The sequence below is a fragment of the Pantherophis guttatus genome, chromosome 1 (genome assembly GCF_059756535.1).
Source record: "Pantherophis guttatus breed Tessera chromosome 1, ASM5975653v1, whole genome shotgun sequence".
Lineage (NCBI taxonomy): Eukaryota > Metazoa > Chordata > Lepidosauria > Squamata > Colubridae > Pantherophis > Pantherophis guttatus.
The window spans coordinates 340,069,485-340,096,046 of NC_142063.1; the positions used below are offsets into that span (position 1 = coordinate 340,069,485).

The window sequence follows — 26,562 nt, forward strand, 5'->3', positions numbered from 1 at the left end:
TTCGGATATTTGGCAACTGACTCGTATTTATGACGGTTGCAGTGTCCCGGGGTCATGTGATCCCCTTTTGTGACCTTCTAACAAGCAAAGTCAATGGGTTTGCCAGATTCACTTAACAACCATGTTAGTAAACAACTGTAGTGATTCACTTAACAACTGTGGCAAGAAACGTCATACAATGCGGGCAAACTTCACTTAAGGTGCGCCGCACCCCCACACGTCCCATTTTACCTTTAGCAAGCCTCCCTGCAGCCTCTGGGAGCCAAAAAGGGGTGCGGGGGAGGGGCACCGCACCCCCCTCCCCCCACGTCCCATTTTATCTTTAGCAAGCCTCCCTGCAGCCCCTGGAAGCCAAAACGGTTGCAGGAAAAAATGCCTTTTTTCCTCACTCGAGTATAAAGTTCCTGCAACTGTTCTTCATATGTTTTAGCTGCTGGTCCCCTAATAATCAAAATTTGCCAAAGTCTCACCATCTCAGTAATTTTTACTGGATTTTGTCAGAAAGGAGGAAGTTTCAGATGAAGGAGTTGCAAATTTACATTGACAATTCTATTTGGGATTGTATGGGAAAGAAGAGTATGAGATTGCTAAAATTTAAATCAGCTTGGGTGGTTGTTGAAAAGGCTGCCATGCAGTGCTTCTGTTCTCAGGATGGGATCTTGCAGAATTTTAATTGCTCTTGCATATATTACACATCAGGTTTCTCCCAGCCAATATTAGAATTAGATGCTTTGCCAATGCTGCTTCGAGAACACAACAGTTTAATTAAATTTACAGCAAGAACACAGAGTTCCTCTTTGAGAGAGACGGGCAGTTCCTAATTATTATAAATAAAATAAAATAAACAATTAAGAAGAACCATTAGTAAAAAAAAAATTAAGTGTTTGCTGGGTCCAAAATCAAGCCCCATTTATATTGGTACTCCATGACTAATGACCACAATTGAGCCCAAAACTTCTGTTGCTAAACAAGACAGTTATTAAGTGAGTTTTGCCCCATTTTACGACTTTTCTTGCCCCATTTGTTAAGTGACTCACTGCAGTCGTTAAGTTAGTAGCAAGGTTATTAAGTGAATCTGGCTTCCCCATTGACATTGCTTGTCAGAAGGTCGCAAAACGGAATCAGGTGATCTCGGGACACTGCCACCGTCATAAATATGAGTCAGTTGCCAAGCGCAGCATCCCCATCATGTGACTATGGGGATGCTGCGCCCATCAGAAGTGTGAAAAGCATTCACAAGTCACTTTTCCAGTGCTGTTGTAACCTTGGTCACTAATGAATGGTTATAAGTCAAGGTACTGTAGAATGAGAGATAGCTACCTCCTTTGTTATGTTGGTGAGCATTTCAGAACATCAAACAACTGTTGCATAAACACAAGGCTTGAGTTGGGCTGGCCAATCCACAGAAGGTGTGAAGTTGCAGTAGTACCCAATTTTGTTGTTGCAATCTGGAATAATCTGCCCCCGATATTTGATCATCCCTCACTGTATTAGTAATAGCAATAGCACTTAGATTTATATGCAGCTTCACAGAGTCAGCCTATTGCCCCCAATAATCTGGGTCCTCATTTTACCCACCTCAGAAGGATGGAAGGCTGAGGAAACCTTGAGCTGGTCAGGATCAAACTGCAAACTTTCTTGTTTTTTTTTTTCTTTTGAAGACATTTCGCTTCTCCACCAAGAAGCTTCTTCAGCTCTGATTGGATGGTGGGGAATAGAAGGATTTATATTCCTTGCAGACAGCAGGTCATTTGCATCCTTTCAGAGAGTCGTTGAGGCCATTTGGAGGTTTATCTGTGTCCTCAGGGTCACCTGAGTGGTGCTCCTGGTTAAAAAAAAAAAAGGCAAATTACAGGAACCAGGAACACTACTCAGGTGACCCTGAGGACATAGATAAACCTCCAAGTGCTTCAATAACCTTCTAAAACAAGGGTGTCAAACTCAATTTCACTGAGGGCCACATCAGGGTTGTGTTTGACCTCGGGGTGGGGGGTGGCATGGCCCGCTAAATGTCACTCATATTGGGAGTGCCTGTGGTGGCCCGAGTGCACTGCCAGTGAAAATGGACTCCCATTTTAATATGTGAAGGGCACAAAATATCTAATACTACACATATTAACCGCTGCCAGGATTGCCTATGCTCAATGTTGGAAACAGCTACGTACACCCGCAGAGAAACTGGTTATACAAAAGGTCATGAATTGCGCAGAAATGGACAAATTAACGCGGAGTTTAAAAGATAAAGAGACATCAATATTTTACAATGTGTGGGAACAGTGGTATAACTGGATAGAACAGAGATAGATTGGAGATAGATAGTTATTAAGTACAAGTAATAGATAAAATAAGAATGTAAATACGCACAATTTAATTTTTGTAAATAATGCACGAATTACTGTCACAAGAAAAACAGCACAATTAGCTGTTGTTGAGTGAAATAATTTTTTATGTTTTTAATGTAATAAAAGTTTAACAAAGTATTTATAGAAAAGAAAACAAAATGGACTCCCGAGCTCCGTTTTCAGCTGTGACAGCCTCCTGCAACCCTCTGCCAGCGAAAACGGAGCTCAGGAGGGCCGTGTGCAGCCCTCCCGAGCTCTGTTTTCGCTTGGAGAGGCACCACGAGCCGGTCCTTTGCTGTTTCCAAGGCAGCCCCGCAGGCTAGACCTAAGCACCTCGTAGGCCGGATCCGGTCCCCAGGCCTTGAGTTTGACACCTCTGCTGTAAAAGGATGCAAATAACCAGGTGTCTGCAAAGAGTATAAATCCTTCCATTCCTCCACCATCCTGTCAGAGCTGAAACGTCTTCAAAAGAAAAAAACAAGAAAGTTCAGTTGCCTCCTGGGGACAAGCACTGTAAAGTTATAAGAAGATTAAATAGGAGCGACGCCCAGGAGTTGTGCCATCAAAACACGCAGCTGCTGTGTGTGTCTAAAATATGGCATGAAATACATCTTTGTGTGCCAGGGGCCCCCAGCCTTGAACCTTTCTCAATCTGTTTGCTTTTATTGGGCCACCATGATCATTTGATCTGCTGCTGCCAAATTACTGAGAAAAAATAAAAATACTGTTTTCTTCCTCATCTCCTTCCCTTTTTTTCAGCATCCTCTTCCTCCTCCTCCAGTTTAAATTACCCTGTTCCCCCCAAAATAAGACCTCCCCTGATAATAAGCTCAATCGGGCTTTTCAGCGCATGGCAATAAGGCCAAGCGCTTATTTCAGGGTTCAAAAAAATATAAGACAGGGTCTTATTTTCGGGGAAACACGGTAGGTTTAGCAATTGGTTCCCCGTGCCCCACTCTCCCCCCCCCACAAAGCTTGCAAAATAATCTGGCCTGTAGTTTTCCCTAAATATCGGTAGTCCTTGACTTATAACTAACTATACATTTGGCAACCGTTCAAAATGGCAACTTGTGATTCACTTAAAAACGGTGGAAAGAGAGGTCGTGATATGACTATATACTGTAGGTAGTCCTCGACTTATGACTGTAATTGAGCCCAAAATTTCTGTTGCTGAGTGAGACATATGTTAAGTGAATTTTGCCCCATTTTACGACCGGTCTTGCCATTATTGTTAAGTGAATCATTGAGGCTGTTACGTTAGGAACACGGTTGTTAAGTGAATCAGGCTTCCCCATGGACTTTGCCTGTCAGAAGGTCGCAAAAGGGATCACGTGACCTTGGGATACTGCAACCGTCATAAATATGAGTCAGTTATCAAGCATCTGAATTTTGATCACATGATCATAGGAATGTTAGAAAGGTCATAACTCAGGGGTGGGCTGCTGGGGGTTCGTAGGGGTTCAGGAGAACCTCTAGTTAAGATTCTGTGCAGTTCGGAGAACCCCCAAATCCCACTCTTGGCTGGCCCCGCCCATCCCACCCCGCCCTGCCCCTCCCAGGAATCCCCACATGGCCTGTTTTGGATGCAGGTAAGTGCAGGGTGCGTGTGGAGATTCGGGGAGGGCGAAAAATGGGCCTACTGGAAGTCTGCTACCTGGGGAGGCCGTTTTTGCCCTCCTGGAGACTCGAGGAAAGCCTCCGGAGCCGCTGTGGTCCAGGAGGCTGACTAGGCCACACCCACCATGGCGACTCCTACCCAGCAACCGGGCAGAGAACCCCTTGCTAAAATTTTTGAAGCCCACTCCTATCATAAGTGTAAAAAACGATCACTTTTTTCAGTGCTGTTGTAACTTTGAATGGTCACTAAATGAGCTGTTGTAAGTCAAGGACTACCTGTATTACATTTTAAGAGATTGGGTGTGTGTGTGTACAAATTTAATAAATAAATAAATAATCTATACCCTGCATGGATTGCCCCGTAACTATGTAGGACAACTTTTTACTTTTACACATTGGTATATAACTAGCTATTTCTATAACAACTCTATCTTATTAGCAAAACATAAGTCAAAGTTTCATACTTTTTTTCATCCCAAGCACAAAATCCAGAAGTGATATCTAAATAAAAAACATAATTAAATATATTCTCCTCCTTGAATAAAGCAATCAATTTAATCATTTCTGCTTTATCTTCCTTGCTGTGGAAATCATATATATTTCCAACACTGGAAGTTTTTAAGAAGAGATTGGACAACCATTTGTCTGAAGTGGTGTAGGGTTTCCTGCCTAAGCAGCGGGTTGGACTAGAAGACCTCCAAGGTCCCTTCCAACTCTTTTATTCTAATTTCTGCTTGCACTTAATAATCTTTAAACTATCACTATTTATATTAACGAAATCCACTGTATTCTTTCAGATTCTTTAACCTTAAACGGAAAAAATACTTTCCCTCCCATCCATGTTAAGATACTAAACTTTTCTTTAAAAAGATGTCTAAAATCAAAACATTCTAATACATCTTTTTTTTTAAATTACCTCTTAACATACCTACTTTAAAGTTCACTTCCAGACCAATCAAATTCCACCCATCCTTTTTGATGTTCTGAGAAACACTCTGAAAAATTAATGCGGAACCAATGCATTCTTGGAATTAAAAGTTTATTCTGGAAATGAGAATCATTGGTTTATTCCCAATGATTCATTAACAGATTTTTTCTTTTTAAAAAAGGGCAGGTGTGGAAAACACTCTTAACAGGCACCAAAGTACCTGTTGATCAAAGTATACAGGTGATGCAGCGATTCACTGAACAACTGGCAAGAAAGGTTGTAAGATGTCACAAAACTCACTTGACAGCACTCTTGCTTAGCAACAGAAATGTTGGACTCCATTCATTCTTGTGCTTGGACCTCACACTGTGCCATGCATGCTTTGCTCAGTCTGTTGATAATCCTGTTGCACAAAACTCTTCCTCTAGGCCCGTGATGGCGAACCTATGGCACATGTGCTCAAAGTGGCATGCAAAGCCATGTCGCCCGGCACACGGGGCCTTGACAGTTTGTCTTCTGGGTTTCTGGTGCACATGCGCGCATGATGATCATTTGTCCTTCGTGCGTGCAGCAGTGCCGAAAACTGGTGTGTGCATGTGTGCCAGCCAGCTGATTGTCGGGTGCGCATGCGCGCCAGAACTCAGAAGTTCGGCTTTTCTGGTGCACAATCCCTTTGCATGCGTGGCAGTGCCAAAATCCAGCCTGTGCATGCACGCTGGCCAGCTGATTGTCGGGCGTGCATGTGCGCTAGAACTCAGAAGTTTGGCTTTTCCGGAGCGCAGCCCTGATGAGTTTGCGCACGCATGTGTGACATTTCCGCACGACCTTTTCAGCACTCAGTGCCGAAAAGGTTCGCCATCACTGCTCTAGGCTGATGGGAAGATACTGATACAGTTCATTTTTATTTTATTTTATTTTTTATTTTTATTTATTTTTATATGCCGCTTTTCTCCGGAGACTCAGGGCGGTTTACAATGCGTTAAGCCTTCATACTTTTGTATATTTTATACAAAGTCAGCTTATTGCTCCCACAAACCGGGTCCTCATTTTACCCACCTTAGAAAGGATGGAAGGCTGAGTCGACCTTGAGCCTGGTGAGAATTGAACTCGCAGTAATTGCAGGCAGTTGGTTCATAACTATAGTTCATAACTATAGATCAGAAGTGTCAAACTCTATTTCATTGAGGGCAGCATCAGGGTTGTGTTTAACCTCGGAGGGCCATGGTAGGCATGGCTGGGGGTGGCCGTGACCATGGTACGCATGGGCAGCTCATGTCACGGGCACCTGTGGTGGCCAAGTATTAAGGCAGGACTTCCCTGAGACCCTCCCTTATTCTCATTATAATCTCCCTTCTTCCTCCCCTTTTTCTCCTTCCTTCCTTCCTTCCTTCCTTCCTTCCTTCCTTCCTTCCTTCCTTCCTTCCTTCCTTCCTTCCTTCCTTTTTCCTTTCCTCTTCATTCTCCCTTCTTCTTCCTCCCCTCTTTCCTTATTTTTCCTTCCTTGCTCTCTTCCTATCCTTCCTTCTTTTTCTTTCCCTTTCCTCTTTCCCTTTCTCCTTTCCTGTCCCTTCTTGCATGCTCAAATGCAAAAGGGGAAACATCTGTTTTTGCTGGAAGAGGGCTGTGGAAGGCCGTCGTGGCCATAAACGGGGTGCAGGGGAGGCCGCATGTGGCCCCCACGTGCTCCATTTTTGTTGGCAGAGGCACTGTGGGACGGTCCTCTACTATTTCCAGGCTGGCCCCCACAGGCCAGATCTAAGCATCCTGCCGGCCTTGAGTTTGACACCCCTGCTTAGACCCTGATAGTCCTTGGTTTACAACCACAATTGTGGTTTGGAACCTCTATTGCTAAATAAAGTGGTTGTTAAATTAGCCTTGCCCAATTGCATGATCTTTTTTGCCTTGGTTATTAAAAGGGTATTAAGGAATACTCTTAATTTGTTTCATTTATGGGGTCCTTTGTGCTCTTTGAGGTTAGTTGTTTTCTTGCGGACATTTCATCACCTGTTGTGGCCTGTCAGCGGCCTGTGCAACTAGTAGCTGATTCCGACAGCGAGGAGGCTGGTGTGGTGCTGCGTCAGCAGCCTGTGCGGTTGGCACTCGAGTCAGACAATGAGGAGGCTGGAGAAGATGTGATGCCAAAGGTGGAGATTCAGCCAGGGCCTTCAGAACCTCCAGAAGCTCCCATAAGTGAAGAGGACGAAGAGGAGGAGCCTCTTCTCGATGCATGGGCGCGCAGAGCTCCCAAAAGGCAGGAGTGGCTCCTCAGGAGGAGGTCTCTGTGAGAGTAAGGCTTGGGGCTAATTGGCCACTCCCTTAGCTTATTTAAGGAAGGATGACGACTGAGGCAATTTGCAGGGAACAACTTCGTTCACTCTCCTTCGCTTCTTGATCTTAGTTCTCTTATCAGTTTCCTGCAAATTGCTTCTGGGCTTTCTGCCAACCATAGTAAGATTACGATTATTTATTCTTTGGATTCTTGTAGGCTGTTAATAAAGTTAATTAACAGCCTTTGTTTGAAAAAGACTGATTTAATTTAATAAACTAAGGTTTGTACAGACTTTGTATGTGCTGTGTTCTTTGGGGTCCGTAGTTGGGGCAGAACATCACCAAACTAGGTAATGTCATCAGTGCTAGAAGGGAGTGGGGTTGCTTACGGTAGCAAGTGGCTTGCCCCGTCGGTATTGGTGGAAGTGTTCTTGGTGGTTCCTTGATTTGACTGTTGTTTACTGTTAGCTTGTTTGTCTGAGTTGGTAATTCCTTGATTGGGGTATTGTTTACCTCATGATTGTTGGTCTAGTAGTAAACGTGGTGTAAATATTACATTTATCTTTCCAGACTTTTGACGTGAGGTGGGGGTACATGTAAAAAGGTTCAGTTTCAGGAATTCATTAACCCGATACTTGTCTTTGCCTCAGGGTGGATTTGATTTAAATCGAGTTGATTTAAATCACAATTTAAATCATGATTTAAATCACTAGTAAAAAGGCTTGATTTAAATCAACTCGATTTAAATCATAATTTTTAAAGAGCAACTGTCATCTCTGCTACTCCTTTGACCCACTGTTGACTCACCGATAGTCCCAGTGTTGCAGAATATACAGCCTCATGCTACATAACTAAGCTCCATTTCATGCTGAATAAACTAAATTATTTATGTATCTTGAATAGAAAACTATTTTACGATAGATTTTTACCCCCAAAATTTTTTATTAAAATAAATTCGATAAAAATCAAAAAAATCCGATTTAAATAAAAAAAATCCGATTTAAATCAAAAAAATCATTGATTTTTATCCACCCTGCTTTGCCTACAAGTCATACATGGAAAGTTTTCCTATTTTAGAAAGTTTATGTGGTGTAAGTCAGCATGGCTGGTGAGGAAATTCTGGGAGTTGAAGTCCATCCGTCTTTGCCAATGTTGAGAATCACTATGGGGCAGCATATAAATCTAAGTATTGCTGCTATTGCTGTGACTGGACTAAATGATAAAATAATTATGCTACTGATGAAAGGTGACACGGTGCAAAAAAACCCTAGAATTGTCACTAAAATAAAGGTAGTCCTCAACTTACAACAGTTCATTTAGTGACCTTCAAACGGGGTGAAATGTAAAATGTGTTACTACCGGTTCTGTGGGCGTGGCTTGGCGGGGGGGGTTAATGTGACGGTGGGCGTGGCCAACTTTTTTTTTTTTTTAACTTTTCAAAGCATTTTTTCTAATGCTTTGAAAAGCCTCTCTGATGATGAGGCAACTCAGCTGGGATCGTCAGAGACTTTTCAAAGCATTTTTTTAACCACCTCTTCGGCCAAAGAGGTTGCAGAAAAAAATGCTTTGAAAAGCCTCTGACGATCCCAGCTGAGCCGCGCGATCATCAGAGGCTTTTTTTTTTTACTTTAAAAGCATTGTTTTGTCAAAAGCGGTTGTAGAAAAAATGCTTTTAAAAGTAAAAAAAAAAAGCCTCTGATGATCGCGCGGCTCAGCTGAGCATGGTGGGTGGGGGCGCAGGAATTTTTGCTACTGGTTCTCCGAACCACCCGCCGCCATCGCTACTGGATCAGGTGATCCGGTCCGAACCGGGAGCATTTCACCCCTGCCTTCAAAGTTACAACGGCACTGAGAAAAGTGACTTAGGACCGTTTTTCACAGTTACAACCTTTGCAGCAGCATCCCCATGGTCACATGATCAAAATTCAGATGCTTGGCAACTGTTTCATACTTATGACTGTTGCAGTATCCTAGGGTCATGTGATCATTTTTTGTGACCTTCTGACAAGCAAAGTCAAGGGGCAAGGCAGATTCACTTAACAACTGGGTTACTAACTTATCAATGATGCAATGATTCACTTAACAACGGTGGCAAGAAAGGTTCTAAATGGGGCAAAACTCACTTAACAAATGTCTCATTTAAAAACAGAAATTTTGGGCTCAGTTGTGGTCGTAACTTGAGGACTACCTGTGTTGCTCTTGCTGTTACTGGACTAAATGATAATTATGCTATGGATGAAAAGTGGCATGTGCAAAAAAAAATCCAAACAAACATTGTCACTAAAATATAGGTAGTCCCTCCACTTACGACAGTTCGTTTAGTGACCATTCGAAGTTACAATGGCAATGGAAAAAAATGGCATGACCGTTTTTCATACTTAACGACCTTTGCAGCTTCTTCATGGTCATGTGATCAAAATTCTGAGCCTTGGCAACTGACTCATATTTATGACGGTTGCAGTGTCCCGGGATCGCTTGATCATCTTTTGCGACCTTCTGACAGGCAAAGTCAATGGGGAAGCAAGATTCAATTAACAACCGTGTTATTAACTGAACCACTGCAGTGATTCACTTAACAGCTGCGGCAGGAAAAGTCGTAAAATGGGACAAAACTAATTTAACAACTGTCTCGCTCAGTGGTGGGTTCCTCCCGGTTCGGCCGGTTCTCCCGAGCTGGTAGCGGTGACGATATGACGTCACTGAACTGGTTCTCTCCCCCCGCCCGCCCTCCAAACCCCCACCCCCCCACGTTATTCTTACCTTTTATTTGGTCCCACCCCCAATCTATTGCTGCCTCCTGAGTCCCAGCTGATGGTTAGAGGGAAAAAAACTGTTTAAACTCTTGGGCTTCAAAGGGCCGCCCTACAGTTGATCAATGTTAAAAGAAAACAAATGAATAGACCAGTGCCTGCAAAATACATAAGTAGACCAGTGCCTGCAAAAATACATGAGTAGATCAGTGCCTGCAAAAATACATGAGTAGCTCAGTGCCTGCAAAAAATAAATGGGTAGATCGGTACAGCTCTGCAAGCAGTTAAAAGCCTGGTAGATCAGTACCTCTGCTAAATCCTAAATAATTGTCACATGACCATCAAGCCATGCCCACAAAATAAGCCACGCCCACAGAACCGGTAGTAAAAAAATTTAGAACCCACCCCTGGTCTCGCTTAGCAACAGAAATTTTGGGCTGAATGATGGTTATTAAGTTAATTGACCACTGCTGTATTGCCTCAATTAACATCTTTTGGGGTGAATTTCCTGGGATGTATTGACTTTTGAAGAAATTGCTTTTCACTCGTGTAAACCACATTTTGGAGAAGGAAGGGCGGTGTGGCGGGGGGGGGAAAGGTAGATCGGTAACCCCGGCCATTGGGATGAAACGCTTGAAAAAAACCCCAAACTGTTGAAAAAACAGGTTTCACGTGACTTTTAAATATCCTTATCTTTTCCCATGAATTGCAGAATGGAATTACGCAACTTGTTTATTTGCTTAATTGCCAAATTCAGTGCCAAATTCAGCTGGCCTTTTCTTTGTGGCAAATGAGGGTGAATTATCATAGTGTCAATGACTTTTTCCCCTCCCCAGATAGTGCATTGCTTTTTGATCTGATCGAAAAATAACTTTGTTTTTCCATGCTTGTTCCATTTGCGCCTGCAGTTATTAGTTCAACGTGTGTACTCTTAAAACAGCAGATTTATTCATTCATTCTGGGGTGGGGTAGGGAGTTGTCTTAACAGCTGTTTCAGCAAGTCCAATCTTCCAGCATATATATTTTTTTAAATGACTTTTTTTAATTTTTTTTGCGGTATTCATTTCTCGCAGCCTGGAGCTGAATCCAGCACTCCGATTTAGCTGGAAAACCCACTTTCTAGAGGATTAGCTCTTTTTTTAAAAAAATTCATACCCTGCTTTTAATTTTAATATTTTACTCATCCACTGCTCCGCAGCCTCTCCCGTGGATTTGATATCTAAATTTGATAAATAAAGCAAAAGCGAATAAATGGACGATATTTTTTGGCATGCCCAGCTTGGAGGAAGATAGTGAAATCTTGCAATTCGTGGGTTTATCTTGATTCATGATAGCAGTGTTCTGATTTTGCAGGACGAGCAAGCGTGCCTCCACATTGCATAACCAGGGAGATCTTTACTCTGGCTTCCCTCCTCCAAGGCTCGTGCGCATTTTATTTAATTTTTTTTCCCCCTCCCTTTCGGCTGCAGCCTGTAGCTTCGTCCCTGCCCTCTGCCGAGTGTGCGCAGGGAGAGAGAGATGGGCATTAAAAAAAAGCCAAGGGACAAAGGTTAAAAATGCAAAACAGTTGATAGGAACTTTTAAAAAAAAAATCCAGCTTATTTGGCGAGAAGGAGGGCAACATGAAAAACTAGTCTAGAGCAGCTGCGTTGAGTGTTACGATTGTCTTGTTGCTCGGTCGAGTCTCTAAACTTTGAAGATACTTTTGCGTTTCTCGGGCAGCATGGATGAAGCAAAGGGAGAAGAAAGTCTAAGCATGAGATATCATATGCTTCAAAGGTAATAAGATTGTCTATCGGCTGGACACATTTTTCTGATCTGATTTTAGATGGATCGCTTGTGAGGAGCTTTGATATAGATATTTGGATGACTTGTGTTTTAAATGTTGACAGAATTAAACATTAGCGGACTTTGAGAATTGATTCCCGGTAGTTTTTACTCTTCATTTTTTGGGGGGGTGGGGGTGGGAGATACAAGTAGTCCTCGACGTACGACCACAATGGAGCCCAACATGTTTGTTAAGTGAGACGTTTGTTAAGTAACTTTTGCCCCGTTTTACGACCTTGCTTGCCGCCGTTCTTTAAATGAATCGGCGCAGTTGATAAGCGAGTAACTCAGTCGTTAGGTGAATCTGGCTTGCCCCCTTGACTTTTTGCTCGTCTGAAGGTCGCTAAAAGGGGATCACGTGACCTTGAGGACACAGCAACGGTCGTAAGTATGAGTCGGTTGCCAAGTTTTTTTGAATTTTGATCACATGGGGATGCTGCAAAGGTTGTAACTGGGGAAAAAAGGGTCATAGGTCACTTTTTTTTCAGCGCTGTGGTGACTTTGAATGGTCAAGACATGAACTGTTGTAAGTCGAGGACTATCTGGTTACCTTGCCCCTTGAAGGCAAGGAATTTCTGCATGGGTTTGGAAAGGAAGGTGTGGAAAAGCTTTTCAGGCTTTAAAAAACGATTGAAAAAGTTGATGCAGGGACTTTAACTTCAGGCAAACAGAGTAACAGAGTTGGAAGGAGCCTTGGAGGTCTTCTAGTCCAACCCTTGAGCCTTGGTGGTGCAGCGAACTAAAGTGCTGTTAGGTAGCACTTAGCTGCCAGCCGCCTGCAATTACTGCGAGTTCAAATCTCACCAGGCTCAAGGTTGACTCAGCCTTCCATCCTTCCGAGGTAAGTAAAATAAGCTGACTTTGTATAAAAAAAGAACACCGCTTGGGGGGGGGGGGCGAAAGCCCTACTAAGCAGGTATATACAAAAGTATGAAGGCTATTGCTTAACACATTGTAAACCGCCCTGAGTCTTCGGAGAAGGGCGGCATATAAATCGAACCAATAAATAAATAAATAAATAAATAAACCCCCTGCTCAGGCAGAAACCCTGTACCAGTGATGGCTAACATTTTCTGAACTGAGTGCCCAAAGAGTGTGCGCGCGGCCCCCCCATGGGGCCCCGACCCCCCCACACATGTGCGGCAGAGACCCGATGACCAGCTGGCTGTCAGGGAGGCCCGCATGCATGTGCAGCAGAGGTGAACTGGGGCGACGGCTCATGTGCCTACAGAGAGGGTGCTGCGTGCCACCTGTGGCACATGTTCCATAGGTTCGCCATCACGGCCCTATACCAGTGATGGCTAACTTTTTTCTCATTGTGTGCTGAAAGCGTGCGCATACTGGCACCCATAATGCAGTGCGTGCGCCCCTGCGCATGCGTGCACAACCTCCACCACGCAGGTAGACGCGACCCCCCTGCCCCCCGTTTTTGGCCTAGCAGTCCCCCTGCAGCCTCCTGAGCCCAAAAATGGGCTGTGGGGGGTGGCGCGCCGCAACCCCCCCCGTGCTCCACCCTTGCCCCGTTCATGTGTGCGTGCCCCGAGCCACGTGCATGCACGCGACCCCCCCTTGCGCATGTGTGCGTGTCTCCCACGTGCCCTGCCCCCCTGCGCATCCCCAAAATTAGCTGGCTGGCGGGAGGCTCGCGGGTGCACATGCGCAGTGGAGTAAACTGGGTGAGGGCTCTGCGTGCCAGTTGTGGCACACATGCCACAGGTTCGCCATCATGGCCCTATATCATTTCAGACAAATTGTTGTCTAATTTCTTCTTAAAAACTCCCAGTGTTGGAGCACCCAGGATGTCTGGAGGCAAGTTGTTCCACTGATTAATTATTCTGTCAGGAAATTTCTCCTCAGTTCTAGGTTGCTTCTCTCCAAAGAGTCATGCTCTCCCTGGTTTTGAAAAAATAAGACACTAAGGCAGAGGGCAAGCCGCTTCCTCTAATTCCCCCCCCACCTCCATGTCTAGTTTCGTTTTTGTTCCTGAATCGTTTTGCAAGGCGAAATGGTTTTTGTTGTGTGATTTTTGGTTGGTTGGTGGAGCTGCCTAGAGTTTGCCAGTTTGACAGGCCTGTTGTAGTCCAACAGAGGTGATCACATGACCTTGCAACCGTCATAAACATGAGACACTTGCCAAAGTCCAAATTTTGATCACATGACCACGGGGATGCAGCAACAGTCGCATGTGTGAAAAACGGTCATGAGCAGAGGTGGGTTTCAGCAGGTTCTGACCAGTTCTGCAGAACCGGTAGTGGAAATTTTGAGTAGTTCGGGGGAACCGGCAAATACCACCTCTGACTGGCCCTGCCCCCATCTATTCTCTGCCTCCCAAGTCCCAGCTGATCGGGAGGCAATGGGGATTTTGCAGCATCCTTCCCCTGGATTGGGGAGGGAATGTTGATTTTACACTATCCTTCCCCTGGAGTGGGGAGGGAATTGAGATTTTACACTATCCTTCCCCTGGAGTTGGGTGGGAATGGAGATTTTACAGTATCTTTCCCCTGGAGTTGGGTGGGAATGGAGATTTTACAGTATCCTTCCCCTGGAGTGGGGAGGGAATGGAGATTTTACAGTATCCTTCCCCTGGAGTGGGAAGGTGAATGGAGGTTTTACAGTATCCTTCTCCTGGGGCGGGGTGGGAATGGAGATTTTACAGTAACCTTCCCCTGGAGTGGGGAGGGAATGGAGATTTTACAGTATCCTTCCCCTGTCATGCCCACCAAGCCACGCCCACCAAGCCATGCCATGTCTACCAAGCCACACCCACAGAACCGATAGTAAAAAATTTTGAAACCCACCACTGATTTGAAGTTACAACAACACTGAAAAAAAATGACTTAGAATTAGTCCTCAAACTTGCAACCGTTGCAGCATCCGCACGTTTCACACGATCGAAAATCAGATGCTTGGCAGCCGATAGGTATTTCAACGTCACTGTGTTATGTCGCCGCCATTTGCAATCTCTTCCAACAACCAGAGTCAACGGGAGGAGCCGGATTTGCTTAATGAGCAAGTGGTTCGCTTAACAATTGCAGCGATTCACTCAATAACCTTGGCGAAAAAAGGTCGTAAAATAGGGCAAAACTCACTTTTAACAACTGCCTGGCTTAGCAACAGAAATTCTGCTCGCAATTGTGGTCGTAGTTCAAGGACCACCTGCAGATACAGGTAGCCCTCAATTTATAACAGTTCATTTAGTGACCGGTCAAAGTTACAGCAGCACTAAAAAAAGTGACCTATGACTGTTTTTCAGACTTACGACCGTTGTAACATCCCCACGGTCACGTGATCAAAATTCATATGCTTGGCAACTGGTTCATATTTATGACGGTTGTAGAGTCCAGGGATCATGTGATCCCCTTTTGCGACTGTCTGACAAACCAAGCCAATGGGGAAGCCAGATTCACTTAACGATGTTACTAACTTAACAACTGCAGCGATTCACTTAACAACTGTGTCAAGAAAGGTTGTAAAAGGAAGCAAAACTCACCTAACTCTTAACACGTGTCTCACTTAACAACATAAATTTTGGGCTCAACTGTGATCGTAAGTCGAGGACTACCTGGAGATAAATGCGCTCTTCTAATGGTTTCTCTGGACTCGTGCTATTATGGGATACAAATGCTGGGATTCCAGCTGTGCCTATTGGAGTCAGAAGGACACAATTTGGAATTGGCATGCTTAATTGATTTCTTGAATTTTAAAAAAAGAAGTTGCTCTAACTAGACATGTATCTAATATTGCCATCGCTTGGCCATAGCGTGGGAATCTGGCATTCGTTCCTGGCTTATAGAACGGCTTGCATTGATGTGAGAATCAAAGATTTCCATTTTAGCAGTTTCAATCCCTAGAGCAGGGGCCCCCAAATTTGGCAGCTTTAAGACTTGTGAACTTCAAGTCCCAGAATTCTCCAGCCAGCTATGCTGGCTGGAGAATTCTGGAAGTTGAAGTCCACAAGTCTTAAAGCTGTCAAGTTGGAAGACCTCTGCCCTAGAGTTATTAACATTATCAGCACATCTGCTCTGGGCAACTTTGTGTGTGCCTGAAAATCATATTTGGACTCCTAATAACTGTTCGAACTTGTCCAGGCAGTTTCTCGGCTAGTTTTTTTTTTTTTTTAATTTGATTTATATGCCGCCCTTCTCCGGAGACTCAGGGTGGCTTACAGTGCGTTAAGCTATAGCCTTCATACTTTTGTATATTTATACAAAGTCAGCTTATTGCCCCCACAAACTGGGTCTTCAATTTACCTACCTTAGAAAGGATGGAAGGCTGAGTTAACCTTGAGCCTGGAGAGATTCGAACTTGCAGTAATTGCAGGCAGCTGAATATTAATAACAGGCTATTAGTCTGCTGCACCACCAGGCTCTTTTTCAGAAGTGGTTTGCTATTGCCTCTTTCCTAGGGCTGAGGCAGAGTGGCTGGCCCAAGGCCAACCAGGTAACTTTGTGCCTAAGGCAGGACTAGAACGCATGATCTCCTGGTTTCTTGCCTCTTGCCTTAACCGCAACGCCAAACTGGCCTTAATATATCTCCTACACGCACTGTCTAGGATTGTGCCAAAGGTGCTTTTTCAAAAAAACAACTGGACTTTTGTTTTTCTTTGAAGATGTTTCGCTTGGGTGAGAAGCGAAACGTCTTCAAGGAAAAACAAAAGTCCAGTTGTTTTTTTGAAAAAGCACCTTTTGGGAAAACCATGACCCGGATGTCTGAGAATCTCCATAGACACATATCTAGGGTTCGAGACAATATCCTCAGGAGTTTATTTGTTTCTGGTTCTCCTTCAAAATGCAAATACCTCTTAAAATTCCTTCCTTTTGTGTGTGTGTGGGGGTCCTTGAAAGATCATACACCTCTGCACAGTTCTGTCCAGGATCCTAGATTGATGGTCTGTAGCTTATTAACCAAGATCTTAGGTTTGTGATGGTGAACCTATGACACACGTGCCACAGGTGGCACACGGAGCCATATCTGTGGGCACGTGAACGTGGCCCTAGCTCAGCTGCAGTGCGCATGTGCACACCAGCCAGCTGATTTTTGGGCCTTCTGGGCCCACCGGAGGGGCCTCTGCAGGGCCTCCGGGGGGATAGGGAAGGCCGTTTTCACCCTCCCCAGGTTCCAAGAAAGGCTCTGGAGCCTGGGGAGGACCAAAAACAGGCCTACTGGGCCCACCGGTAACCTTTTTGCCATCGTGTGCCAAAAGCAGGGGGAGTGCGGGAACGGGGTCACGCGGGCATGTATGCGGGGAGCATGGCATGAGGGGGATTGAATTATGGGTGTGGGCACGCGCACACACGACCCCCTGTGCTCCCCCTGCTTTTGGCACATAACGGCAAAAAGGTTAGCTATCACTGTTTTAGGTTCAGGTCTTGGCATCTAGTGTTAAATAATCTGGTAGGAAGTGATGGTGAATGAGATCTAGATTTCTAGTCAAATCTCCGCAGCATCTTCTGCCACCTCTAACGGTGTTGTTTTTTGTCTTCCCAGGCCAAGCATGTCCGGCCTTCACCTCATGAAACAAGGCCGGGATAGGAAGAAAGTGGATCTACAGAGGGATTTCACTGTTGCATCTCCAGCGGAGTTTGTCACCCGTTTTGGAGGGAACAAAGTTATTGAGAAGGTAAAGAATGGAACCTCCTTTCTTAATGCTATTGGGTGCGAGTCGTTGGCCCTCACGGAGATGGCTTGCAACTTGGGTGTCCTCCTGGATTCACGGCTGTCTTTAGAAGAGCATTTGACGGCTGTGGCCGGGAGGACTTTCTATCAGGTTCTCCTGATCCGCCAGTTGTGTCCCTTTCTAGATCGGGACTCCTTACGCACGGTCACTCATGCCCTTATCACTTCCCGCCTGGACTACTGTAATGCTCTCTACATGGGGCTCCCCTTGAGGAGAACCCGGAGGCTCCAACTGGTCCAGAATGTGGCCGCGCGGGTGGCTATGGGAGCAATGTGGCGTTCCCATGTAACACCTCTCCTGCGTGAGCTGCACTGGCTCCCGGTGGTCTTCCGGGTGCGCTTCAAGGTTTTGGTTACCATTTTTAGAGAGCACCATGGTTTAGGACCTGGTACTTACGAGACTGCCTTCTGCCACCAGTAGCCTCTCACCGGCCAGTACGCTCCCATAGAGAGGGGCTCCTCAGGGTGCCGTCGGCCAAACAGTGTCGACTGGTGGCCCCCAGGGGGAGAGCCTTCTTTGTGGGGGCACCTGCCATCTGGAATGAGCTCCCACCGTAGATACGGAGGATCCCGGATTTATGCACTTTCTGCTGTGCCTTCAAGCCCTTTTTATTTCAACAGGCTGGCCTGGCCTAACTTCCTCTTAATTGTTAATTTTAAATTTGTTTTAAAACAATAGGGGTGTTTTAATCTGTATGGGCCAAATTATTTAATGTGTTTTTATATGGTTTTTTAAATTTTGTATTATGTGTGTTTTATCTTTTGGCTGTTCACTGCCCTGAGTCCTCTGGGAGTAGGGTGGTATATAAATCCAAAAATTAAAAAAATAATAATGCATAATTGTGCGATTCTTGTTACTTTGAGTACGGTAGAAACAGAGAAGTCTCAACCCCATGGCATAATTATGTAGGTTCTTTAAAGTCCCTGTTTAACTTACCCTGTTTCCCCGAAAATAAGACCTCCCCTGATAATAAGCCCAATCAGGCTTTTGAGTGCATGCGCTAAAATAAGCCTCCTCCCGAAAATAAGCCCTCCCTGAAAATTTTTAAACCCAGACCTGGAAATCAGGTAAGACAGCAAGAGGAGCCCCATTCTTGCTCCACGCGCCCCAAAATAATAAGAGCTCCCCGAAAATAAGGCCAACCATTTATTTCAGGGTTCAAAAAAATATAAGACAGGGTCTTATTTTCAGGGAAACATGGTAGAAAAAAATAGAATTGGAATCGAATGGAATGGAATGGAACAGAATGGAACGGAATAGAATATTTATTGGGAATGGAATGGAATAGAATAGAAATCTTTTATTAGAATAGAAAAGAATAGAAATCTTTATTTAGAATAGAATAGAAATTTTTATTCAGAATAGAATAGAACAGAAATCTTTATCGAGAATAGAATAGAAAAGAATAGAATAGAAATTTTTATTCAGAATAGAATAGAATAGAAATCTTCATCGAGAATAGAATAGAATAGAATAGAATAGAATAGAATAGAATAGAATAGAATAGAATAGAATAGAATAGAATAGAATAGAATACCTTTATTTGGCCAACTGGTTAGACACACAAAGATTTTGTCTCCAGGGCATAAGCTTTCAGTGTACATACAAACAGAGGTGGTCTGCACCTACTTTATCATAGGGTTCATTGGTTGTGAGTGCGCTTTGGGAGAGAAACGGAGCTTCAAACGTGCTCCTAATCAACTCAGGCAGCTCCGGTGAGTAAAGCAGGGGCAGCGCGGATCACAGCTGGGCCAGCCAAGGAGCCAAAAAGTTAGTTATAAATGGAAAGCATAGCACAAGGGTGGTGGGAGGGCCCAGCCAGCGATCAAAGCTAAGGATTCGCCCAAACCCTTGCGACCATGCAGCAGCCCACCACTGCATACAAAACAACAAAGTAATAACAACTATAATAATAATACCGTAGTATCAGTATTCATTATTCAAATACAGGTAGTCCTTGATTTACAACAGTTCATTTAGTGACCATTCGAAGTTGCAGCGTCCCTGTAAAAAAGTGACTTATGACCGCTTTTCACCCTTACAACTGTTGCAGCATCCCCATTGTCACGTGATCAAAATTCATACTGTCTCATAGTTATGACGGTTGCAGTGTCCCGAGGTTAGTGTTGTCCGCCAGCAGCCTTTGGAGCTGGTAGCGGAATCGGACAGTGAGGAGGCTGGAGAGGAACATGGGCCAGTCCTGGAGTCTGGGGAAGGCTCGGACAAGGGCTCTGCGTCGGAGGCAGAGATGGGGCCAGGGCCATCTGGGAGTGATGCGTGGACTCTGGAACTTCCAGAGTCGGACAGCAGAGAGGCAGAGGAACAGGAGGAGCCTGTTCCTAGTGCACACATGCGCTGAGCTGCCAGAAGGCAAGAGCAGCTAAAGCAAAAGGGACGACTCGGGAGTAAGGCCAGGAGATGATTGGCCCCTCCCACAAGGCTTAAAAGAGACACAGAGGCACTTGGGCCTTTTGCAGGAAAGCAGTGTTGCTAACTCTGTTTCCAGTCAGCATCTCTTGTTTGTTTCTGAACTTTGTGGGGCTTTGCCAAGTAAGACCTTTGGGTGGGTATCAAAGAAGATGAAGATTGGTAATTATCCCAAAGGACTTGTTCCGAAGAACTTGTTTTGCAGCTAATTGGGATTCAGCTGTGAATGAACGTAATTCTCAGCTGTTACAATAAAATAAGTTTGTTTGGGACTAATTGTGTATTGTAATTACTCAGTAAGCCTAGGTCACAACAGTGATGTGATCACCCTTTACGAACCTCTGACAAGCAAAGTCAATGGGAAGGCCAGATTCACTTAAGAGCCGTGCTACTAACTTAACAGCTGCAGTGATTCATTTAACAATTACGGCATGAAAGGTCATAAAATGGAGCAAATTCACTTAACAGCTGTATCACTTAGCAACAAACATTTGGGGCTAAATTGTGGTCGTAAGCGCTTTCTGCCCATTAATCTGAGCAATGTGGACATATGTCTGTGTCAGTTGGGCTGTCCAGATAGTTATGTCCCAGTTTGATTGATGATTGTAAATCTGAACCATTTTATCCTTTCCCCCCATTTTTCTTCTCCATCTAGGTTCTCATTGCCAATAACGGGATAGCTGCCGTCAAATGCATGAGGTCCATCAGACGTTGGTCTTATGAGATGTTCCGGAATGAGCGAGCCATTCGTTTCGTGGTTATGGTGACACCTGAAGATTTAAAAGCCAATGCAGGTGAGCTTAAGGACTATGCTTTTCATATGGGAATGGGAATGGAATGGAATAGAAAAGAAATTAGAATAGAATAGAATAGAATAGAATAGAATAGAATAGAATAGAATAGAATAGAATAGAATAGAATAGAAAATATGGAATGGAATGGAATGGAATAGAATAGAATAGAATAGAATAGAATAGAATAGAATAGAATAGAAAATATGGAATGGAATGGAATGGAATAGAATAGAATAGAATAGAATAGAATAGAATAGAATAGAATAGAATAGAATAGAATAGAATAGAATAGAATAGAATAGAATAGAATAGAATAGAATAGAATAAAAAATATGGAATGGAATGGAGTAGAATACAATAGAATACAATAGAATAGAAAAATTATTGTCACTTTAAATATGCACTAATCAGCGTACATTAAAATGAAATTTCATTGCGTTCAGCAACTGAGAAAAATGATCTAAGTAAGTAACTTTTTTCAGTGCCGTTGTAACTTCAAACAGTCACTAACAGAACTGTTGTAAGTCGAGGACTACCTATATATTACTCCAATAGTCAGACAATGAACATGTAGCATTTTTTCAGGGAGTCACTTCAATGATGTACCTGGGCCTGTGGTTCAGAATATGCTTTGAGCCATGTCACTTGGTCTTACTAATAGTTGACTAATCATCACGGTTGCTGTTTCTACTTAATTATATTGTGGATGTTTTTATACTGTTTTATAATTTTAGACTTCTAAGCCTCCCAGAATCACTTAGTTGAGATGGGCAGCTATAGTAATTGAATGAATGAATGAATGAATGAATGAATGAATGAATGAATGAATAAAAAATAAATAAATTCTTCAAGGAAGCACCTTGGTTCTGTTTGTAGTCATTAAGTCCCCCTTTTTTTTTTAAAGCAAAAGAAATCCCAAAAGAATTGTTCCCTCATGAATCTTAAGCTCAATTGATACACGTATTCTTCTTTTTTTTAAAAACTGATTTGGAAATGTAGAAGTAGCCAATTGAATGAGCAACCAAAATAGCCTCTTTGTGAAGTTTCCGAAAGATGCCCTAATTAATTCATGAGCCATGAGCCGAACTTCAAAAGAAATACAGTCATTTATGAGGAGCACCATTTCGGCAATATTCGGATGCAGTTAGAACTAATCCCACGTAGATTTACGTTCCCCTATGACCCTGTGTCTCCCCTCCTCTCTGGCCATGTCATAAATCACATTCTCCAATTAACCACTTTGGCTGGCTGTGAAATCCAGCACCCTCCTTCTGATTGCAGTCAGGAAGAATGTATGGAATGCATTTCAGTTAGGGTAATCAATCAGCTCTATCAGTTTTTTTTTAAATTTGATTTATATGCCGCCCTTCTCCGGAGACTCAGGACGGCTTACAATGTGCTAAGGAATAGTCTTCATTCTTTTGTATATTTATACAAAGTCAGCTTATTGCCCACACAACTGGGTCCTCAATTTACCTATCTTAGAAAGGATGGAAGGCTGAGTCAACCTTGAGCCTGGCGAGATTTGAACCTGCAGTAATTGCAGGCAGCTGGTCTTAATAACAGGGTGCTTTAGACCACTGTACTACCAAGGCTTCTATCAGTTCTCCCTCCCTCATGCTTATGGCAACTTGAAAGCTTTGCAAGTTGACACTCTTCTTTTACATATTTTCAGAATATATTAAAATGGCCGATCATTACGTTCCGGTACCCGGAGGTCCGAATAACAATAACTATGCTAACGTGGAACTGATACTGGAAATTGCAAAACGGATACCTGTGCAGGTGAGAATCTGGAAATACAGAACTTTAAAAAAATAAAGAATGCTTATTACGGATGTAGGTGGCTTTATTCTAACATAATTGTTTGCGGCGTAGATTTAGCTAAGCATGCTATCCACTTTGGTTTGGAAACTAGGCTTGATTAAAACTTAGCATGTTGTGTGGACCAAGCCAATTGTTTATTTAATTCCCATAGTTTATTAGAACTGCAGAAAAAACAATTGCTGCCAACCTGCCTTCCATTGAGGACCTGTATACTGCACGAGTCAAAAAAGAGGGCTGTGAAAATATTTACAGACCCCTCGCATCCTGGACATAAATTGTTTCAACTCCTACCCTCAAAACGACTCTAATAGAGCACTGCACACCAGAACAACTAGACACAAGGACAGTTTTTTCCCAAACGCCATCACTCTGCTAAACAAATAATCCCCTCAACACTGTCAAACTATTCACTAAGACTGTGTTACTATTCTTCTATCTCTTCCCACTTATGGCTATTTTATTTATTTATTTATTTATTTATTTATTAGTTCAATTTATGTGCCGCCCTTCTCCGGAGACTCAGGGCGGCTTACAATGCGTTAAGCAATAGCCTTCATACTTTTGCATATACCTGCTTAGTAGGGCTTTCGGCCCCCCACAAGCGGTGTTCCTTTTTATACAAAGTCAGCTTATTGCCCCCACAATCCGGGTCCTCATTTTACCTACCTCGGAAGGATGGAAGGCTGAGTCAACCTTGAGCCTGGTGAGATTCGAACTTGCAGTAATTGCAGGCAGCTGGTGCTAGTTAACAGCACTTTAGTCTGTTGCGCCACCAAGGCTCTTGTATATCCATGTTGCTTGTATCTTTACAACTTATATTGTTTTTATTGTTTCCTAGTATGATTTGATTGGTCATTAATATCCTATGACTATCACTAAGTGTTGTATCTTATGATTCTTGACGAATGTATATATATATATATATATATATGTATGTATGTATGTATGTATGTATGCATGTATGTATGTATATATATATTTATGTACACTGAGAGCATATACACCAAAGACAAATTCCTTGGGTGTCCAATCACACTTGGCCAATAAAGAATTCTATTCTATTCTATGAGACAGAGTGCAGAGTGGAGCACCAAAGATGGTTAGGGGACTGGAGGCTAAAACATACAAAGAATGGTTGCTAGAATTGGGTATGCCTAGTTTGATGAAGAGAAGGACCAGGGGAGACATGATAGCAGTCTTCCAATATCTCAGGGGCTGCCAGAAAGAAGAGGGAGTCAAGCTATTCTCCAAAGCACCTGAAGGCAGGACAAGAAGTGATGGATGGAAATTAATCAAGGAGAGAAGCAACCTAGAACTAAGGAGAAATTTCCTGACAGTGAGAATAATCAACCAGTGGAACAATTTGCCTCCAGAAGTTGTGGGTGCTCCAACACTGGAGGTTTTTAAGAAGAGATTGGACAGTCGTTTGTCTGAAATGTTACAGGGTTTTCTGCTTCAGCAGGGGGTTGGACTAGAAGACCTCCAAGGTCCCTTCCAACTCTGTTATTCTGAATGGAGTATTCTGGATGAAGATACATTTGACATCTTAGAAACAAGCCAGAATATTCCTAGATATTTTAGAAGTGTGTGAAATAATTTAGGTGTCTTCATGTAGACTTATTTATAAGGCATGCTTATACCTGTGTTCGGTTTGGAATGGAATGCCATTCCACGATGCGTGGAATGTTGTTGGCTTCTGTACAATCCAAAAATGTGAATTAAACTGGGGGAGAGTTGCAGTCACAAATATCTTTCTCTATAGGTAGTCCTTGATTTCTAATCGGTCACTTAACCAACATTTGAAGTTATGACAGACTTGACAAATGTTACTTATGACCCATCCTCAAAGTTACAACTGTTGTGCCATCTCCGCTGTCATATAATCACATTTTGGACCCTTGGCAACTGGTTCACATTTACAACCAGTTGTAGCATCCTGCGGTCACTTGATTACTTTGTTTCCCCCAAAATAAGACATCCCCTGATAATAAGCCCAATTGGACTTTTGAGTGCATGGTAATAAGGTCGAGCGCTTATTTCAGGGTTCAAAAAAATATAAGACAGGGTCTTATTTTCGGGGAAGCGCAGTATATGTCCTCTGGTCATGATTTCCTGGCAAAAAATTCCTGTTTAGCTGGATTTGGACTTACATCCATGTGATTCACTTAATGACCATTGGTGACTTGCTTAATGACCATGTTAAAACGGTTGCAAAATCGAATCTGGAAATTCAATTTATGATTGCAATGACTAATGACCAAAATTCCAGGTTCAATTGTAGTTGTAAGTCGAGGGCTACCTATACAGGTAGTTCTCGATTTACGATCACAACTGAGCTCAGAATTTATGTTGCTAAGTGAGACATTTGTTAAGTGAGTTTTGCCCCCATTTTACGATATATATTTTTTGCCACAGTTGTTAAGTGAATCACTGCAGGTGTTAAGTTAGTCACCCAGTTGTTAACTGAGTCTGGCTTCCCCATTGACTTTGCTCGTCAGAAAGTCGCGAAAGGGGATCATGTGACCTTGGGACGCTGCAGCCGTCATAAATACGAATCAGTTGCCAAGGATCCAAATGTAAATCACATGACCATGGGGATTCTGCAAAAGTTGTAAGTGTGAAAAATGGTCATAAATTACTTTTTTCCAGTGCCGTTGTAACTTCAAATGGTCACTAAATGAACAAATGTAAGTCGAGGACTACTGTATTTGTTTTAGATCTCCTCGCAAGGAAATCTGACTTCTTTTTTTCTAATTCCAGGCTGTGTGGGCCGGCTGGGGCCATGCGTCAGAGAATCCCAAGCTTCCAGAACTGCTCCACAAAAACAGCATTGCTTTCATGGGTAAAGTGTTCAAAGTTTGTCTGAAATAGATCCAGTTAGTTTATTGTTGCAAGGGGACTCATGGGGGTCCAGCCAGAAGAAAACAGCTTAACAGTTAGGAATGGAATGGCTCTTCTCCTCATTGTATTCTGATGGTCCCTCAAAAGCACAGGAGTGGCAGAAACTGTGGGACAGGAACTACAAATTAACGATGTTAAATGCATATGAAGAAAATCTGTATAAGATGTTTTATAGATGGCACTTCGCACCAGCGAGATTGGCTAAGATATTCAAAGATAAGTCAGCCAAATGTTGGAAGTGCCACCAATACCTGAGTCTTATTATATCATATGTGGTGGACATGTGTAGAAGCAAAAAAAAAATACTGGACAAAAATACATACATGGCTGGAAAAGATGATAAAGCAGCACATTGATTTAAAACCAGAAATATTTTTCTTGGGGATTTTACCTGAAACTTATAGTAAAGAGAACACATATTTAATTATCCATGTATTAACTGCAGCTAGAATTGTATTTGCACAAAACTGGAAAAGTGAAGAGATCCCTACTGATAAGAAGGTGATTAGGAAACTATTAGAATGTGCAGAAATGAACAGATTAACGTTTACAATTAAGGAGAAAGAACAAACTGAATATTATATGATATGGGAATTATTTTATCGATGGTTAGAGAATAAAAATGGAAGTTGGAAATAAAAGAAGGAGATTAGGGAAAAGTAGAAAATATGTTAAGATAAGAGATGTAAACAATATGATGATTGTTATTATTATGACAGGATTATTATGCTTAGTATTATTATCATATTCTTATTAGAAGATATGTTAAGAGGGAAAAATGAATAGGTTTACTATGTTCAATTGTAAGATCAGAGAATTAATATCAGTGTAATGAATACTGTTGTAAATTTTGATGCTTATTGCACAGAGATATTTGTACCCAGATGACACACTGTTTAAGGGAAGATGGAATATTTATATTAATTTTTTTTTAAAAATTATATATATATATAAAAAGCACAGGAGTGTTGGAAAAAAAAAAGAAAAGGAGTCAGCTTGAGAAGAAAATCCTGAAGAAATAGAACAAAATGAGGAATAAAACACTGTCCCCAAAAACAGTGGCTGTAGGTGGAATATCTAGGAAAGCAATTAACACATTTGAGGTGGACATGATAAGCCGTGTGGCGTTCAGTAAATCAGTGCTAGTAAATGAAAAGAACAATTTTGATCTTGTTGCTGAACCTTTGTTAATTTGTTTATTTTT

General features: G+C 42.8%; 1 protein-coding gene across 8 annotated transcripts in view; it reads left to right on the forward strand.

The window, feature by feature from the left end:
• The window catches only part of ACACA (acetyl-CoA carboxylase alpha), a 280,148-nt gene that overhangs the window by 26,608 nt on the left and 226,978 nt on the right, over window positions 1-26,562 (forward strand). For 5 of the 8 annotated variants that reach the window (XM_087883446.1, XM_060693230.2, XM_087883447.1 and 2 more), the window contains exons 4-7: window positions 17,220-17,352; window positions 20,492-20,630; window positions 22,306-22,415; window positions 25,218-25,299. In XM_087883446.1, coding sequence (XP_087739572.1) covers window positions 17,220-17,352; window positions 20,492-20,630; window positions 22,306-22,415; window positions 25,218-25,299 — 464 coding nt within the window. Of the gene's footprint in view, window positions 1-10,996; window positions 11,685-17,219; window positions 17,353-20,491; window positions 20,631-22,305; window positions 22,416-25,217; window positions 25,300-26,562 lie in introns of those variants that run through there. The other 3 variants (XM_087883450.1, XM_060693231.2, XM_087883451.1) reach the window with 1 other exon arrangement.